The sequence below is a fragment of the Heterocephalus glaber genome, unplaced genomic scaffold, assembly GCF_053883595.1.
Source record: "Heterocephalus glaber isolate CG9 unplaced genomic scaffold, H.glaber_assembly_v1.0 deba00001569, whole genome shotgun sequence".
In the NCBI taxonomy this organism is placed as follows: Eukaryota; Metazoa; Chordata; class Mammalia; order Rodentia; family Bathyergidae; genus Heterocephalus; species Heterocephalus glaber.
In genome coordinates this window covers 3153794-3170394 of record NW_028258354.1, presented here as the reverse complement: position 1 = coordinate 3170394, position 16601 = coordinate 3153794, and the positions used below count along the sequence as shown (strand labels likewise).

Here is a 16601-nt window from a genome sequence, read left to right as displayed (position 1 = left end):
TTCCTGCCTGCCCGTTGTCTGCCAGGACTGAGGTTGGCACCGCCTAGCAAGGTTGGCAGCAGGAGCCTGGGCACCATCTGCTGCTGGCGGGGGGGAGGGCAGAGGCTCAGCTGGGCTGGGGAAGAGGAGGGCCCGGGACAGGCCCTCTCCCCCGCCTCTTCCTTACAGAAGGCTAAGGTGTGAAGGGGGGTAGGGAGGCACACAAGAATACTCGCTACAGAACCCGGTTCAGTTTCTTGTTCCCTTTGCCCTTGACTGTCCCAAACGCCTGGGGGCGTTAGCAGGGTCATACAGGAAGATTCAGGCAGCTCCCTTTTAATTAGGATTGGGCTGAAATAGGAGATCACAGGCACATGCACACATCCCAGTCGCACAAGTCAACATTTGCCCCATTTTTCCTCCGTATCCACCTACCATGAGGGTATGCGGAGAGGGACAGCTGAGGACTCGTATTGCTCCTATTCATATCAAATGATCTGAAGAACTTAAAACTGGAGGCTCTTCTCCAAGATCTTCAAGACCCCCCTCCACACACACACACACACACACACACACACACACACACACACACACACAATGCTGAAACAAAACCAATTTACTGGCTCATTGGGCGGCAGCGCTGGTATGGGGGTGTCGAGGAGCAGGGAGAGCGGCTGTTCTTCCCCTACACTCGAGGGGCGCCCCCTCCCTCGCCTTACCCAGCCGGCAGCTGTCCCTAATTAGAGCGGCGGTTTAATTGGATTTATCAGCAGTTAATAGGAAATTAAGCAAAGGGCCCGAGAGAAGAGGGGTGGGAGGAACGGGGAGACAGGCTGTGCTGAACTCAAAGGAGGGGTGCTGGGGCTCCAGCAGTGGGAACACAGGACATAATGTCATGATGAAGCCCCCATGGTCATGCCCTTCCCCTCAGTACTCTCCAAGCTGGTGGAGCCCTGGCCTTCTGACCAGGAAGCAAATCCCAGGAGACAGCCACAGGCATGACAGCGACCTTATTTGAGTCCCCACTGCCTCCCACTCTCACAAGCAGCCGCCTGGGTGATGGATGATACAGCTGGACACCACAAAGGTCATAAGTCTGGGCCAAGGAGCAGACTGAATTGAAAATAGATCAGAGAAAAGGCCAGAGTACTAGGGTCTAGGACTCAACTTGAATCCCACCCCTCTCCACAGTCCATTCCACTCTTTAAAAAAAAAAATGGGTGTGGTGACCCATGCCTGTAATCCCTGTAATCTCAGCACTTCCGAGGCTGAGGCAGGAGGAGGGAAGAGTTAGAGGCCAGCCTGGGGCACAGTGAGAGACTCTGTCTCAAAAAATAAAACAATACAAAAAGGCCGGGAATTTAGCTCAGTGGTTCTGCTCCCTGCCCCACAAGCACAAGGACCCGAATTTGATCACTGGTACCAAAAAAAAAAAAAAAAAAAAAAAATGCTCCTTGAAGTCAGAAGATTGAGCAGCGTGAGAAACCAGTTACCCTTTCTTTAATTCTCATCTTGCAAGTCAGTTGGGGATCCTGGGGATTTCTGAGACCAGGGCCACCAATGTGCCAACTCCTCAGCTCCCTCTCCCCCAAAGGGCTCAGCTGGGGCCCCTGGCATCCTTGGAATTGCTGCTCCAGTGGCCCAAGGTCCACACCACCTGCCCTGAGGACCAGAGAAGGGAGCTTGCAATCAGTCAAGGGAGACCGCAGGTCTCTGAGTCCACAGCCCCCGGCGCCTCCTGTCACCACCACCTCATTACACTGCCAGGCTAACAGGCTAACAAGGCCTACTCAGGGAGCCCTTTGACCTCTCAGCCACACTCCACTATGGAGGGCACAGATGGCAGATCCCACGTGTGAGTGGGTGGAGGCTCTAAATGGCTGTGGGGCTTCTATATCCCATGCATGGTACGTTGTGCCCTGGAGTGAGATGTAGCCCCAGGTGTATGTCTTTGCCCTCACTATGTATCTGTGCTCCTGAATGTGGCTGTATTGTGGGGTTTATCCACTTGCCACCCACACTTATCTCTGTGATTTCTGTCTAAGCTCCAGGGTGTCTAAGTGTCTGGATGTTCATATCGCTTGGCATGTCTACTTGTCTGTGCACTGGTCACACCTGGGTGTGGCCCCTTCAGGTGTCTCCGAGTATCTGCCTTCAGGATTGTATGTGTGAAAACCCAGAAGAGCTACTGGTGTGTCGCTCTGGCGTCTCTGCCTGCAGGTGTGTGTGTCTCAGTGACAGTGCGTGGGTGTGTGCCTGGGTGTGAGCCGTACCCGAATGACAGTGTGACGCACGTGTGTGTGTGTGTGTGCACGCGCGCGCCCCCGTTTGTTCCGTGCTCACGGGAGCGTCTGGGTGAGTCTGCCGCCCCCACCTTCCTCTCCCAATTTCTATTCCTCTCTCCTCTCCTGGCCGGCTCGGCTCTGCCGGCCGCATCATCTCCATCCATTATTGAAGAAACAGCCGCGTCTGCTCCAATCACATCAACACCCCCGCCCCCTCCCGGTTCCTCTCGTCCCGCGGCTCCTCTAGGTGCTGGGGAGGGGGAAAGCCCGGGCGCAGCTGGGGTGCCGGGCAGGAGCGGACTCATGACCCTGTGCCCCGAACTGGGCCAGGCACAGGGACACCGGGGTCCCTGGAGGAGAGCACTTTGCATAAACAGATGGCGCGGGCGTCTTTGTCTCGCTCGCTTACTTGCTTGCTCACTTGCTTGCTCGCATGCTGCGAGGCTCGCGGCTCAGCTTCAGTCTGGCTGATGCAATCATGATCATCTCTGAGCCTCGGGACCCGGCGCCCTTAATAGTGGCAGAGGGGATCACTGGCCCTGGGGCTCCTGAGCAGATGCTGGCACTTTGCCCGCCCCCCGTACCCCCTTCACACCCCACAGCTTCGGCGGGAAGACCGAGGCCGAGACTGAGGTGACGGACGTGTGGAGGTGACCGGGAGGGGGACCCTGAGCAGCGCCACGAGGTGTCCCTAGGCTGTCTAGTTGGACTGCTGCAGCCCCCCAGGGGCAGCAAGCCAGAGAATAGGAATACAGCTGGAGAATGAGGGGGGTGAGCAGTAGAGGGAGACAGAGAAAGGAGTTTCCAAAGACAGACAGGGAGACAGAGATGGAGAGAGATGGAGAGAGATGGAGAAACAGAAACAGATGCAGGACAAAGCCAGGAAGACACAGCAACAGAGGAGAGACAGATGTAGCCAGAACATACCTAAAAAGACAGAGCCTAAAGAAGAGGCAAAAGAGGGGCAGCCAAAGGTTAGGGCAGGCCAGGTCAGAGGCCGGAGGACAGTCTCAGGACCTACTGCCTCAAAGGGGAGATGGAGCCGCAGGCGTATGAGGCCAACCTGGAGAGGGGGACCAGCCTGAACCTGAGATGATGCCTGCAGCCGGCAAGGCAGAATCTTCCGCGTCGCCTCTTCACCTTCTGGCCCCACTTCACATCAGTAGAGTGGAGGATGAGGGACCCATTACCTTGGTGGCGGGAGTAGCCAGAGTGACCCGGCAGGCAGGGACCTACACACTCCGGGTGCGGACTTACCTGCCGGAACGGTGGGAGTGCAGGGCCGACGCTACCCAACAGGGGGAGCCCAAGGCCTCTTCCCGAGTTTAGCAGACGTTCGGCCTCCAGGGGGCATCCGCGCCCATGGCCCTTGCGGCCACCGCTTGCTTCGGCGAGTCCAGCTGCATTTGACTTGCTGCGCCGCCAGATCCGGGATTAGCATCCTGGTGCGGTTTAGTGTTCAGAGTGTAGTCCCGGCGGGACCCCTGGCCGCGCGTAATCCGCGGCTAACGACTCCTGCCATCCCTTAACCCACTGGACCAGAGTGGCCTGAATCATTGTGATAGGAAGGTGTAGGGAAGGGAAAAATGGGTTCTGGAACCCAACCAGTTCTGTGTTCCAGCTGGGCCCCAGAGACCAAGATCCAGGGATGAGACCCAAAAAGGGAAGGGAACTTAGAAACAAAATGGCAAAAACTTAGACCAGAAGCCAGTAAAGGGTCAAAGAATCACGGAGAGGAAGGAGCAGAATAATAAATTAAATAAATCAGAGATTAGGCCTCGGGCCCTCGACAGGAGGAAGAGTAGTCTCTCTGGGAAAGAAGCAGGAAGGAAGACCTGGGTCATGCCAGACACAGGTCACTAGAACACAGAAGAAGGGCCACAAGGAAGTGAGCAAGAGCCCCAGTGCAAAGGGGCACGGTTCAAGGGCCAGGCATCTCTCCGGGCCCTGGCTCCCTAGCTGTGCCACAGAATGCCAGATGTGCAACCCAGCTGGGCACCCACTCAAGCTTGAGCTCCAGGATTGATTTTAGTACCAATGACTGGAGGGCTGCGGGCACGGCGACAGGACACCCCCTCCACGGCCGGGTCCTGGAGGTGCAGGCGTTCAGGCAGGGCTCTGTGCTGCTTGAAGCTCTGACATCCTGTCAGCCCCCCTCCTCCACCTCACCACACACACATCGCAGCGAGTCTCTGTCTCTTTGTTCTCCCCGTGTCTCTGACACTTTATCTCATTATCCGCCGGAGGGAGGCGGAGAGCCAGGGACCCCGCAGCCTAATTACAGCTGGCTTGTCAGTGCAGGGGGCGGGGGAGGTATCAGTGTGTGAGAAAAGGAGGGGGCCCCCAGGAGTGGCCTTCTCCTTCCCTGTACCTCGAGGGGCCCCGCAGCGGGTGCATAGCTCACCCCTGCCGGCGCTGCCACTGGGGGAGCTCTGGAGGATCCAGCAGCAGAGGCGGGAAGGGTGGTGGAGATTAGCGTGGGAGTGGGGACAAGGACTGAGGCTTGGCTCCAGCATCTCCAAGACCCCGATTCCCCAAAGCCGGGGTAGGGGGAGCCTTCCCACCCTGGCAGCCTAGCGTACACCTGAATTGGCTCAGGAACTAGGCAATCGCTCGAAGTTTTGTCTCTACTTGTCGTTCTCTTTCCTTCAACATCTTTTCTATTTTTATTTCCTTCACTGTTTTCTTCCCTGGTTCTACAGCCAGAGGTACAGAGTGACCTCCAAGGGGGACCCCACTTCACTCCTACTCCAAGCAGGCAAGCACATTCAAGTGTCTTAAGCCTTCAAACGGCCACAACTCACGTCTTCTGTCCTGTGTCCTGGTCAGATACATCTGGCTTCTCCAGCCTCCAATCACTATTCCTCCAGGCCAGCCACAACTTGGAGAGTCCACCCAGGCCCGGAAAGGCTGGGCATCTTTAGTGATATCATCTGTCCCCTCTTCCCACTCAACTGTGGACTCAAACAACCAGGGTCCTCAGGACTTTGTAGCTCCTGGGTGGCCCTCAGGGTGTCAGGAAGGGGCTGCAGTTGCCCTCACTGACCCTGGACCCTCTTGGTCCCACCTGTGAACACTCCACACATGCATCTTGCTAGAGATCTATCTGCTTGCCTGTCCCACATCTAATTCCCTTTCAGTCAGTCTCTGGATGCCTGTGAGTCTCCTCCCTCAGACACCCAAAGCCCCGGATATGATGAAGTCCTAAGGGCCAGAGTGCAAGCATCTGGAGGAGAGAGTTGCAGAGCAGAAATCTCTGGATTCCCCAACAATTTCTCTCTTTGCTTCAGGCCTAGAGTTGCCAAGGAAGCAAACCGAGTCGGGTGGGGTGAGTCTGAAGAGGCAGGAACACTGGGCTGGGCTGGGCTGACCCCTCCCCAGTGGGGGGGCGGGATCCAGAAGGAGGCATAGTGCAGAGGCACTAGAGAGGACCAGACTGGAAAGGCGATATGGCAGGAACCAGCCTAGGGGCCCGCTTCTATCGGCAGATCAAAAGACATCCTGGGGTGAGTTCAGTCCTCATGCCTGGGATTCTTTCTGCTGCCCAACCCTGAAGTCCCCTAGAGCCCTGCCCCCCTACAGTTTCCCCAATATCCTCAGGGACTCCTCAACCTATTCTTGCAATATGTCCCATATCCCTAGATCCTAGGATGGCTGTAGAATAAGGAAGACCAGGAATGTGGTTGTGGGAGGTTCCAGGTCCCCTCTTCCTGGAGGAGGGAGGACTAGACCTTGGGTGGAAGTGGGGCAAGCAAGGAAGCTGATAAAGGGAGAGTGGGAACTGGGCAGAGGGGGCTAACCCTGAAAATGCCCTCCGACTTCCCCTACAGCTCATTCCAATGATCAGCTTCATCGGTCTTGGCATGGGCAGTGCTGCGCTCTACTTGCTTCGACTTGCCCTGCGCAGCCCCGACGTCTGGTAAAGGCTGGGTTTGGGATGAAGGCAGGGGTGGGGTAGGGGGGCAAAGTGAAGCGGGAAGGCATGGACCTTCTAGGAATGGAGAGGATGGGTGGTCCTAGCGGGGATCCCCAGACTGTGTACCTCCCATAGTACCACCTGACATCTCAGGGCTTCATCTGACTCCTACCTGGGAGACTATTTCCCCTTGGGCCAAACTGGCCCATCTCTTCTGGTGGCTGGTGACTTGGTGAGTTCTGGGCCTTGGAACCCACATAGCTCCTGGCCCAGTTGTTATGGTGACACCACTCTGCCTGCTGCTTCAAGCTTTTGGGTACCTCTTGTCCATGCAGGAGCACTAGGGATGAGACTGGGTAAATCATGAGGGGGTGCTGTTGGGACCCCCAGGTAACACCTGAAACTTTATGTTCTGCTGGAGATGGGCACAGGGGAGGAGGATCCTTAGACAAGCAAAAGGAGCTCCCACCCATTGCCTTGCTGGGATTCGAGTAATTCCTACCCATTGGGATTTCGGCTAGATTCCCAGGACTCTGCTTGGAGGGGTTAACCTAGGGTGCCAGTGAGAGGAAGTTCCTAGGCTGGATTGTCATTCTGTCACCAAGCCCCACACTGACAATGGTGACAAGCTCCTGGTCTCACTTGTCAGCAAGGGCTAACATGCCCCCGCCCCATCTGTCTGCAGGAAATGGGACCTCCCCAGAGTAGGAGACAGGGGTGGAGGTACTAGGGTGGGGAAAGAGACCCTGGCTGGAACTCAGAGGAACACGTTCAGCTGGAGTCCTGGCTTCCAGATAGGAGATCCTAATCCTCCCTTCTCCTCCACAGCTGGGACCGAAAGAACCCAGAACCCTGGAATCGCTTGAGCCCCAATGACCAATATAAGGTACAGGGTTGCTTCCCCTTCTGCTCAGCTCACCTCCTGGTCTCGACCTACCCCTCCCATATTGGGAGTAAAAGGGGGTTTGCAACCTTTCTTTCCCTCTCCCCGAAGTTCCTTGCAGTTTCTACTGATTATAAGAAGCTGAAGAAGGACCGGCCAGACTTCTAAGCCAGGCTGGGCTGCTAGTTGGATGTAAACCACGAACTCATTTCTTCCACTGCCCCGCTCCCAGACCCTAGGGCGTCTAGTCACCTCATCCAGCTCCTGCTTACACAGGCCGGTTCCCACGAAGAGGGGAGGCAGCTCCACCCCCTACCCTGCTCCCTTGATCCCAGCAGCGGAAGCAACTCTGACCCCTGGCTTCAGTCCCCTGTGGGGGAGGGGTCAGGACAACAGGCAGCAACTGGGTCCTCAGCCCAAAAGGCCCAAACCAGTCCCCTCAGTTCCCCTGACTTGCAGGGCGTGGCACAGGCTACGTGTTGAGCATGGCCTGTGTGAGCCAACAGCAAACAGGGGCCTTTGAGTGCCAAGTGAGGACGTGGCGAGCCCCACGTGTGCCTGAGCTCTGAGAGTGCCAGCCCTGGGGCGGCGCTGTTCAGGCTCAACCAGGTTGTCTCTGGCCGCCCAGCCTGCCCAGGCTGGGGCACCCATGCCAAGCAGAAGCTCCTCCTCTGCCCAAGCCTGCTGCCTCCCCCACCCCCAGCATAGAGCACCTGGACCTCCCCCTGCCGCTTCCCCCCTCCCCTCCCTTGCTCCCCTTGGTCCCCCGGGATCAAAAAGAAGCAGCCGTGGGCAAAATACAATTTCATTTAACAAATTGAATTTGCTGCGCCTGCTAATCACGTCTGGTGTCGGCTCTGATCAGAGACAGAGAGAGGAGGCTGCAGCCCTGGGGGTCCTTGCGGTGGTGGTGGGAGGAGAGGGAGGAATAAATGTTGAGGGAGTCAAATCACCGAACCACTGGCTGGCCCAGGGGACCCCTCCCACATAATAGAAACTCAGGGCAGGTTAGCGTTTTATTAGATAAAAACAGGGAGGGTGCCTGCCCACCCCTTTCTCTGGCTCAGCAGGATCCCCCCCCCCCAAGAAAGAGCAAAAGTGAGACAATGGCAGAGAAGGCAGAAAGCTGGCTGGGAGGGGAGGTGTCCCTTCTAAGTCTGTTTACAAAAAAGAAAGCTATCCTTTCGGAGAAGAGAGATTATACTTGGCTCTTGCCCTGAATGGGCTGGCTGGGGGCCCTTCCCTCCACCACCAAAAAACAGGTGGTATTCTCTTCCAACAGCCCAGGTGGGATGAAGGAGAGTAACTTCCTAGGGCTGGGGATTTAGCTCAGTGGTTCCGCTGCCTGCCTCAAGAACGAAAGGTCCCGAGTTCGATTCCGGTACCAAAAAAAAAAAAAAAGGAGAGTAACTTCCAGTCTGTAGGTCTCAATTCCTAGATGCCTTCAGCGTTCATCAAAACCAGGCATAGGGAAGGCCCTGGCAAACTGCTCTACCCGTTGCCTGAGGTTGGCCAGATGCTGGATTGTTTCTGGGTCCTTGAGCAGGAAGGATTTGAAATCCTGGAGCTTGGCTAGAAGGGTTGAGGAAAAAAGCATGGTTAGAGATCTAGGTAAGGCAGTAGGATCAGGTTGGGGAGGAAGCAGATAGTGGGTGTAAATGGGCTGGTTGTGGGGTTCCTTTTCTTTTTCTTTTGGTACTGGGGATCGAACTTGGGACCTTGAACTTTCGACACAGGTGGTGGCACCACTGAACTAAATCCCTGGCCCATGGGGTTCTTTCTTGACCACTCACCAGTCTTGCTATTCACCTCCAATCCAATGTTGACCCCTTCATCAATAAAGTCTACAACTCTCCGGAAGTCATCCTCACGGAACTGTCGAGAAGTCAAGGCTGGGGCCCCTGGAAAAGCCATAGCAGAGAGGATTGGCAGTCAAGGCCACAGGGCAGCCATATGGTATAGAAGCCTCTCTCTCCTTGGACCCCAAGACTCACCAAGTCGCAGACCCCCAGGGGTGATGGCACTTCGGTCTCCAGGACAGGTGTTCTTGTTGGCAGTGATGGACACGAGCTCCAGGACTCGCTCAGCCCGAGCTCCATCCAAGCCCTTGGGCCGTAGGTCTACGAGCACCAGGTGGTTGTCAGTGCCACCTGAGCGGGGTTATAATCAGGAAATGGTTGAGTCCTGGGCCTCTGCTGGAAGGCTCCAAAGGCCCTCACCCATCCACTGGCTCACCAGACACCAATGAGTAGCCTCGATCTAGGAGGGCATCAGCCATGGCCCGAGCATTCTTCAAAACCTGCAGGGAGTACTCCCGGAACATGGGGGTAGAGGCCTGAGGAGGAGATAATGGAACCTGTGACCCCAGATCGCCTGCCTGCCCCTCCTGGTCCTTTATACCCAACAAGGAGGGCTATGACCCCAGCCTTGACCCCTCCCACACTGGCACAATCTTCCATCAATCTCAACTCTAGTTAGCAAGGTGTGGGATCCAAGCTTCCAGACCACTGCCCCCGCCCACATACCCCACAAGGGCAGGCTCTCCAACCTGCTTGAGGGCCACAGCTACTGCAGCAATGGCATGGTTGTGAGGGCCCCCTTGCAGGGATGGGAACACGGCGAAGTTGATTCGATCCTCAAATGTGTAAGGGATCTCCCGGCCAGTCTTAGGGTCCACAGCCCGTACCCCCTTCCTGTAGAAGATGAGTCCTGACCTGTGTGGAAGGTGCGTGGTCAGAATCTAGGCTGAAATTCAACAAAAAGGGATGGGGAGAGCAGAGAAAGCTGGCTGGCTTGGGCCCTTGAGGGGCTGGAGTTCCTTCAGTTGTGCCTGATTGCCTTGGATTCCAGTGGTAGAAAGGATCAGCACCCCCCAGCCCCACCGCCAAATTCCCTACTAAGGAATGGCCATCACAGGTGAGAGAAGGAGAACAGAACTGTCAGACTGAGCAGAAGTCTTTGGGACTGCACGTGGGAATGAATTCCTCTCCAATCCACCCCGGGAATAGGCCATGAAGACAGGGACAAGCAAGGCCTGAGCCCAGGGAAGCCTGACCTGGCCCCTCGAAGAGTCTTGTGAGTGGTAGTGGTGACAATGTCCGAATACTTGAAGGGTGAGGGAATCACCTTGGCAGCCACCAAGCCACTGATGTGGGCCATGTCTGCCAGCAGGTGTGCCTTGACCTCATCACACACCTGGACAGGTACAGAGACAGGCCTCAGCTCGGGGAAGGCCCAGGCAGGCACACCCAAGGCTGTCCCTCCTCCCCACCCTCCACTCCTCAGGGCAGTGCCCAATACTCCAGCCCCCCACCAACCTCTCTCATGCGGGCGTAGTCAATGAGGCGAGCATAAGCACTGGTACCAGCAATAATGAGCCGTGGTCGGAAAAGTCGAGCAGTCAGTGCCAGCTGGTCATAGTCAATGAGGCCAGTTTGGGGCTGGACAGACAGATAAACAGCTAAAGCCCTGAGACAGCAGCAGGGCAGTTCACACTCTTCCTTGATCCCAAGGGCTGTGGAGTGGGGGAAACAAGGGACAGGGACCCTCCTGTTGCCCAGGAAAAAACACTAAGGCCAGAGCGGCTACCCCTGCACCCAAGAACACTCACATTGAGCTTATAGGGCATAGACTCGAAGAAGATGGATGTGGCAGAGATCCGCTTGACATCAGACATGTAGCCATGGGTGAGACTGGGAAGCGAGAAGCAGGCCTGAGTGGAGTAACCCCCGACATAACCATTCCCTGCCGGGCTCCACAGGCCTCCGTCCCCATAACATTGGCCTAGCCTGCCCCACCCTCCTTGCTCTGTCCACTCTTCGGTGGGCACTGATGTAACTGGGGGGTCTTATCTTCCTCATCCATTGTAACAATGCAGGATAGGGAGAGGGATGTCCCATCTGTATGAGACACAGTAGGTATTCAATAAATAACTTTTCCCACATCAGTACTGCCCACCAAACCCATCATCCACTGTATCTATACTTACTGGCCCCCATCGGGCAGGTCCAGCCCCATGATCCGGTCATGAGGCTGCAGAAGGGCTGTGTAGGTGGCCAGATTGGCTGGGGAGCCTGAATAGGGCTGGACATTGACTCCCCACTGTGTAGGATCCAGGTCAAAGGCTTCCAAGGCTCGACGCTGGCACAGCAGCTCGATTTTATCCACTACCTCTGCTCCCCCGTAATATCTGCATTGGAGAGGGATACATAAAGGCACAGAGACAGGACTCTCGACCATCAGCCAAGGACTGGGAAGGTCACTGCTCCATAAGCACCTCGGGGTACAGGAAGGTTCCGCCGCCACAGGGAGTACCATCCCTGACGTTGCCCTCCAGCCCTCTGGTGCCTAGCCCTCACCTCTTGCCAGGATAACCCTCCGAGTACTTGTTGTTCAGACAGGACCCCAGGGCCTCCAGCGCAGCTCGGCTGCAGAAGTTCTGGGGTGGTGGGGGGGCAATGTCAGAAGGTATTGAGCCCCTTTCCCTGAGTCCCCATAGCCCACCCTACCAGAGCCCAAGGCTGCAGGGGGAGCCGGGCTGCACAAGAAGCTCAGTTCACTCTGGGTTCCTTGCCAGATGTGAGCACAGCCAGAAGCAGCTTTCTTGGCAAACTCAGTGGCTGTGTTGGGTGTCCCCCACCTGTCCACTCAAACTTGTATGTATCTCCAGGCTCCTCTTTCCTCTTGGGAGGGTGGAAGGGGGGCAGGTGAAATTGTAGGGACTCTAGAAGGCTCTGGAAGCTCTGTAATGCCCCAACCCCATAAACAGGACTGCCCTGCCTTTGCTTCAGAGGATGGTAAAGAAGAGATGATAAGGCCCAGCAGAAAGGCCCCAAGGAAGACAGGGAGATCTGGAGAAGTAGCAATAAGATAACTTGTTACTTCCTGTACCTACCCTATGGCCCACCCTCTGCCATTTCCCCGGGTCCCACCTCTGAGGCAATGAGCTCCAGGCCACGGCACTGCCTGTCCTTCTCCTTCTGCAGCAGCTCCCACATCTCTGGGTCACTGTCCGAGAGACTCTCCTGGCCTGTCCAGCCCTGAGTTGCTTCCCCGGTCTGAGTCTGGGCTGCCTTGCTGTGCTGAGCCCGAGCAGCCATCTCAACCAGCTGACCACATCTCTGCAGGGGCTGGGGACAGGAAAAGTCAGGGTCAGATAAAAACTGTTCAGAGAAAGTCTCCCAATCACTCTCAGGCACCACATTCATAGGTTCTCTGGCCAGTACCAGGCAGCCAGCTGCCCAGCCACTGTTCCAGTTCTCTCAACCACACCTCTACATTTAAAGGCCAGTCTAGAGCCAAGGTTGAGATCAATGTCCAGAGGGTAGGTTGGGTTTTTTTTTTTTTGAGACAGGGTCAATTTGTAATCCTCCTGCCTCAGTCTCCCAAGAAAGGGGTAGTTCTGATTGGCTCCATTCACTTCACCTCAGAATCTTCCTCCATTTTACCCCCTGACCATTCTGTAAAGCCACAGGGCAAAACCTGCACCAAAGAAGCCCCCATCTCCCACATTCAGGAGACAGCCAGATTCCAGAACGTCCCTGCCCACAGGAACAAAAGGGCTTTCGTGCAGGCACACAAACCGATACTCTAGCTGGAAGAAGAGACCAAATTGAGAGAAGTTAAACCATGGCTGCCGAAGTAGTTTCCAGAGCAAGGGAGCTGAGAAACCCGCTTGTGTGCCAGCATACTGTCTGTTTGGCATCCGGTGAGCTCCTCTCCCTTAATGCCACGTGAAATGGGCGGTCACAAGGCCCTGGGGCGTCTGTCAGAACAATGGGCCCCAGTTCACCCCAAGCGAGCCCAGGGGTCTCCAGGATTCCTAACTTCCTCGCTCCCTGTGGTCCCAGACAGAGCACGTGTGGTAGAAACCCCAAGAGAACCCCAGAGTTTGTGGATGGGAACTAACGTAGGGGGTAGGGACTTTCCACTGGTCACCCTGTATCTGGAACCCCGTTCTTACCCGCACTGCACAGAACAAAGACAAGGGTAGCATGGTTACGCGAGGTCGCAGGAGGTCCAGCCACTAACTCCAGCACGGAGCAGGAAGAGGTCTGAAGCAGACCGGCCCTAGGGCGCTTGCGTGTAAAGAACGACCCGGGAAACCTGAGTGAAGGGGAGGAGCATACGCATGCGCAATGAAAGCCCTTTGTGGCCTTTTGGGAATTGTAGTTTTTTCTTCTACCTCATTCTCCAGCTGTATCCCCAGTGTTAGGGGATGTTATCAGAAAGACAGAATTTTTTTTTTTTTTTTTTTTTTTTTTTTGTACGGGGACTGAACTCGGGACCTTGTACTTGTGAGGCAGGCGGCGGAACCACTGAGCTAAATCCCCGGTCCAGGCAGAATTTTTTTTAAAGACAGGATCTTGCTATGTAGTTCAAACTGTCCTTGAACTCACTATTTAGTCCTCGGTGGCCTCTAACTCGCAGCGATCCTCCTGCCTCAGCCACCCGAGTTCTAGGATTACAGGCAGCATTGCCCCAAAGAAAAGACATTTAGGGCGACTATATCCTTATGGTCCTAAAGCTTTTCAGGTTTTTTTCTTTTTTAAAAAATTTCCCATCATACCACAGCAATATATGCACACCCGTGTTATAGCGGCACAGTTTGTAATAGCTGAATCTTGGAAACAGCCCAAATGCTGATCAACTGATAAATGGATAAAGAAGGTGTGAGTTTTTTATACAATGAAGTACTACTCAGCTATAAAGAAGGATAAGCTTGAGACATTTCTCCCTAAATGGATGCACCTCAAGACCATGCTCTTAAGTGAAATAAATCGGACTCACATTGTTTCTCCTGTGTGAGAAGCCAAAAGTGGAATAAGGACAAAAATGTATAATAGATATTGAGAAATGGGAAGAAAGTGTTCAAACGAGAAGGAGAACAAGGGAAGGGGCAGGGGAAAAGGAAAGAAAAGTCAAGAAAAAAAGCGAGACTAGAAGGAAAAAACAGAAACAAAGCTTTTGTAAATAAGGAGAGGAAGAAGGGTTGAAGGGAGGGGAAACGGGAAAAAAAGAAGAAGCAAGATATATCATATACAGGTACAAATTTCCTAAGATGAACATTATCATTATGTATATCTAAAATGTACCAATAAATGTTTTGCAAAAAGAAAAAATTTTTTTCCTTAGGGTTTCTTTTTTCTTGTCAGTTGTCATTTGGTGCCTATGGTTTTTTCTTGGGGTTTTTTTGGTACTGGGGATCAGACTCAGGTCCTTACATTTGCAAGGCAGGCAGCAGAACCGCTGAGCTATATCCCCAGCTTGGTGCCTATGGAATATTCAGAATTTTGTTTGCTTGATTCAGTGGTTTGCTGTGTAGTTCAGGCTGGCCTTGAACTCTTGGTAATCCAGCCTCAGCCTCCAGAGTGCTGTGATTATAGGCATGTGGCACCACAGCCAGCTCCAGAATTATTAAACTCTCTGGGACATCAGGATTCTCATACAAGATAGAGGGTTATATATGGGCCAAGGATGTAGCTCAGTGGCACCGTTCCTGCCTAGCAAGCACAAAGTCCTGAGTTCGGTCCCTGGTGTGTGTTGGGGGTGGTGGGGGTGGGTAGAGGGTTATGGTACAGTGGAAGTCAGCTGGTTTGATGGGGTTGGAGACCTGACTTTAAGTTCCAGCTTCAGGACTCTAGCAAATTTCGCCATGTGGCCCTGTTTCCTCATTTGTGAAGCTGTAATAAAATAGCATGTGGTGAGGTTTAAAAGAGACTTTGTGTGTGAACATGTTCTTCATGGATTGTCCTCCTTTTCCTCTAACTCACAAACTTGCCTCCTCCATGGCCATCTCCTAGTCCTTCTTAGCTGAGGCCAAAGTGGGGTGCCTCCTCTTGCTGATCCACATGTTGCATTTTGTTACTGGGTCACTTGATAATCACCAGCAGTCAGTGAGTTCTCTTAATATCCTAGGCTATAGGTCCCCGGAGCTCTAAGGGACTTTCCTTTTAGCCTTACTGCTCTTTCATAAAACCTTGAGGGAGGACTGATTCATTGACCTTTCCTGGAGAACTCCTCTACTCAGAGGTTCTAATTCAATGGATGTCAAAGACCCACAACCAGACTTCTCAGTGATTCTGAGGAACGGTGGCTTTGAGAACTACTGCCTCACACAGCAATATTTCACCTTCACTCAGAAGACATATTGAGCTGCTACTCCTTGCCAAACATTCCATAGCCTGGTGAAGCAAGAAGAGTTCACTGACCACTGTTGAAAGGTCAAAAGGTGAACAGGTGACAAAATTCAACAGGTACAATAGCAGCCAGGGACACCTTACTCTGCTCTAAGAATGCTGAAAGGGGTAGGGGAAACAGGTTTGCAAGTTGCAGGAAGAGGAGGACAAGCCTTGGAAGAGGATGTTCATACACAGTCTCAATCCCAATGCTCTGTGGGGGGCAGGGGCGGGCAGGGGGTGGGTGTGTTTGCTAGCGATCAAACCCAGGTCCTCAAGCATCAAGCATCGTGCTATTTTATTATGCCTTTATAAGGGAAACTGAGGCCTAAGGCCCAGATAGGCTAATTTGCTGATTCTAGTTATTCCCACTTGGCTCTCATACCAGGCCCCAGAAGTCTCTCCTTAGCTCCAACTTCTTCCCATGCTTAACTTCAGCTTTACTCAAGTGTTTCCAGGGGTAGGCCCTGTGTGTTAGGAGACCTCTGCATTCTTTGTCCTCCAGTCTGACCCCGAACCAGTCCCATCTCCCTCCTCCTTTCATTTGATCCTATTATTTATCTATACATCCAATCCATCCATCTAGGAGAGAATTATTTTCTGCTTACCGACTTCTCACTCTTGGGCATATCTGGGTTAGACCCATTTCTGACTCAGTTTTGGGCTGGAGCAGTTGGGCAGTCCCCTGACATAACGCTACCCTTTCCCTGTGGACACTGTGACCCAGGGCTCCAGAAGGCAGGCTGAAGAGGAGGAGGAGCTTCTCGGTGCCTCAGCTCGTTTGCACCCCCCCTTTAACCCCAGTCAGGGGGTCCCAAGGGGAGGGGGCTGCAGAGCTGAGAACTGCTAATGAAGCCGCAGCCAATTAACGCCCGGGCCAGGGTTGGGGGGCGGATAAAATTAGCAGCCAAGGCTGCAGGAGGGATCTGAAGGCGGGGGTGGAGAAGGTGGGCAGCTGGCTGAGGGGGGGCTGTGTTTGCTGGCGGCTCGAGGCAGCCACGCGTCCCCGCCCTCCAAACCCACGCTCCTCCCTTCCCCCATCCCCTCATCCCAGTGCTTCCTCCCTCCCTCATCCGTCTGCAAACTCAGCGCCCACGAAATTAGGAAGGAAAAGGAAGATCGATGACTCCAGATGCCGCAAACACCGTTCCCCCTCCCTCCCAACCTGCCACCTCCCTCCAGCCCCGCGGAGCTTAGCAGGTTGTCAGCGCTCTGCCTACGCTGTCCCTGCTTCTCCACCCCATTCACGGTCTTATACACCTTCCCCAAGGCGTCCCAGTCAGCAGGTCATCCCCACTCAGGCCTAATCCCTGTCCTCTCTGCCAGTTTCCCTTCGCCCGCCCTCGCAGGAGAATCCCCGC

General features: G+C 54.4%; 2 protein-coding genes across 3 annotated transcripts; one reads left to right on the top strand and one right to left on the bottom strand.

The window, feature by feature from the left end:
- Positions 1–4971: 4971 nt before the first annotated feature.
- Positions 4972–7885, top strand: Coxfa4l2 (cytochrome c oxidase hypoxia associated subunit FA4L2). Its single transcript, XM_004861244.4, has 4 exons — positions 4972–5770; positions 6095–6183; positions 7009–7066; positions 7175–7885. The coding sequence occupies exons 1-4, from the start codon at positions 5714–5716 to the stop codon at positions 7229–7231; spliced, it is 261 nt and encodes an 86-aa protein (XP_004861301.1). The 5' UTR covers positions 4972–5713; the 3' UTR covers positions 7232–7885.
- Shmt2 (serine hydroxymethyltransferase 2) lies at positions 7853–13201 on the bottom strand. Of its 2 annotated transcripts, none has more exons than XM_004861248.3 (12): positions 13026–13201; positions 11995–12192; positions 11422–11501; positions 11052–11252; positions 10674–10755; positions 10381–10503; positions 10119–10258; positions 9612–9777; positions 9299–9398; positions 9058–9213; positions 8857–8964; positions 7853–8635 (listed from the first exon to the last, which is right to left on the bottom strand). In XM_004861248.3, exons 1-12 carry the CDS (start codon positions 13056–13058, stop codon positions 8508–8510), a joined length of 1515 nt encoding a protein of 504 aa, XP_004861305.1. In that variant the 5' UTR covers positions 13059–13201; the 3' UTR covers positions 7853–8507. The 2 variants fall into 2 exon arrangements, with proteins under 2 accessions (XP_004861305.1, XP_004861307.2); XM_004861250.4 differs by having other exon boundaries at positions 8873–8964.
- Between the last annotated feature and the right edge of the window lie 3400 nt (positions 13202–16601).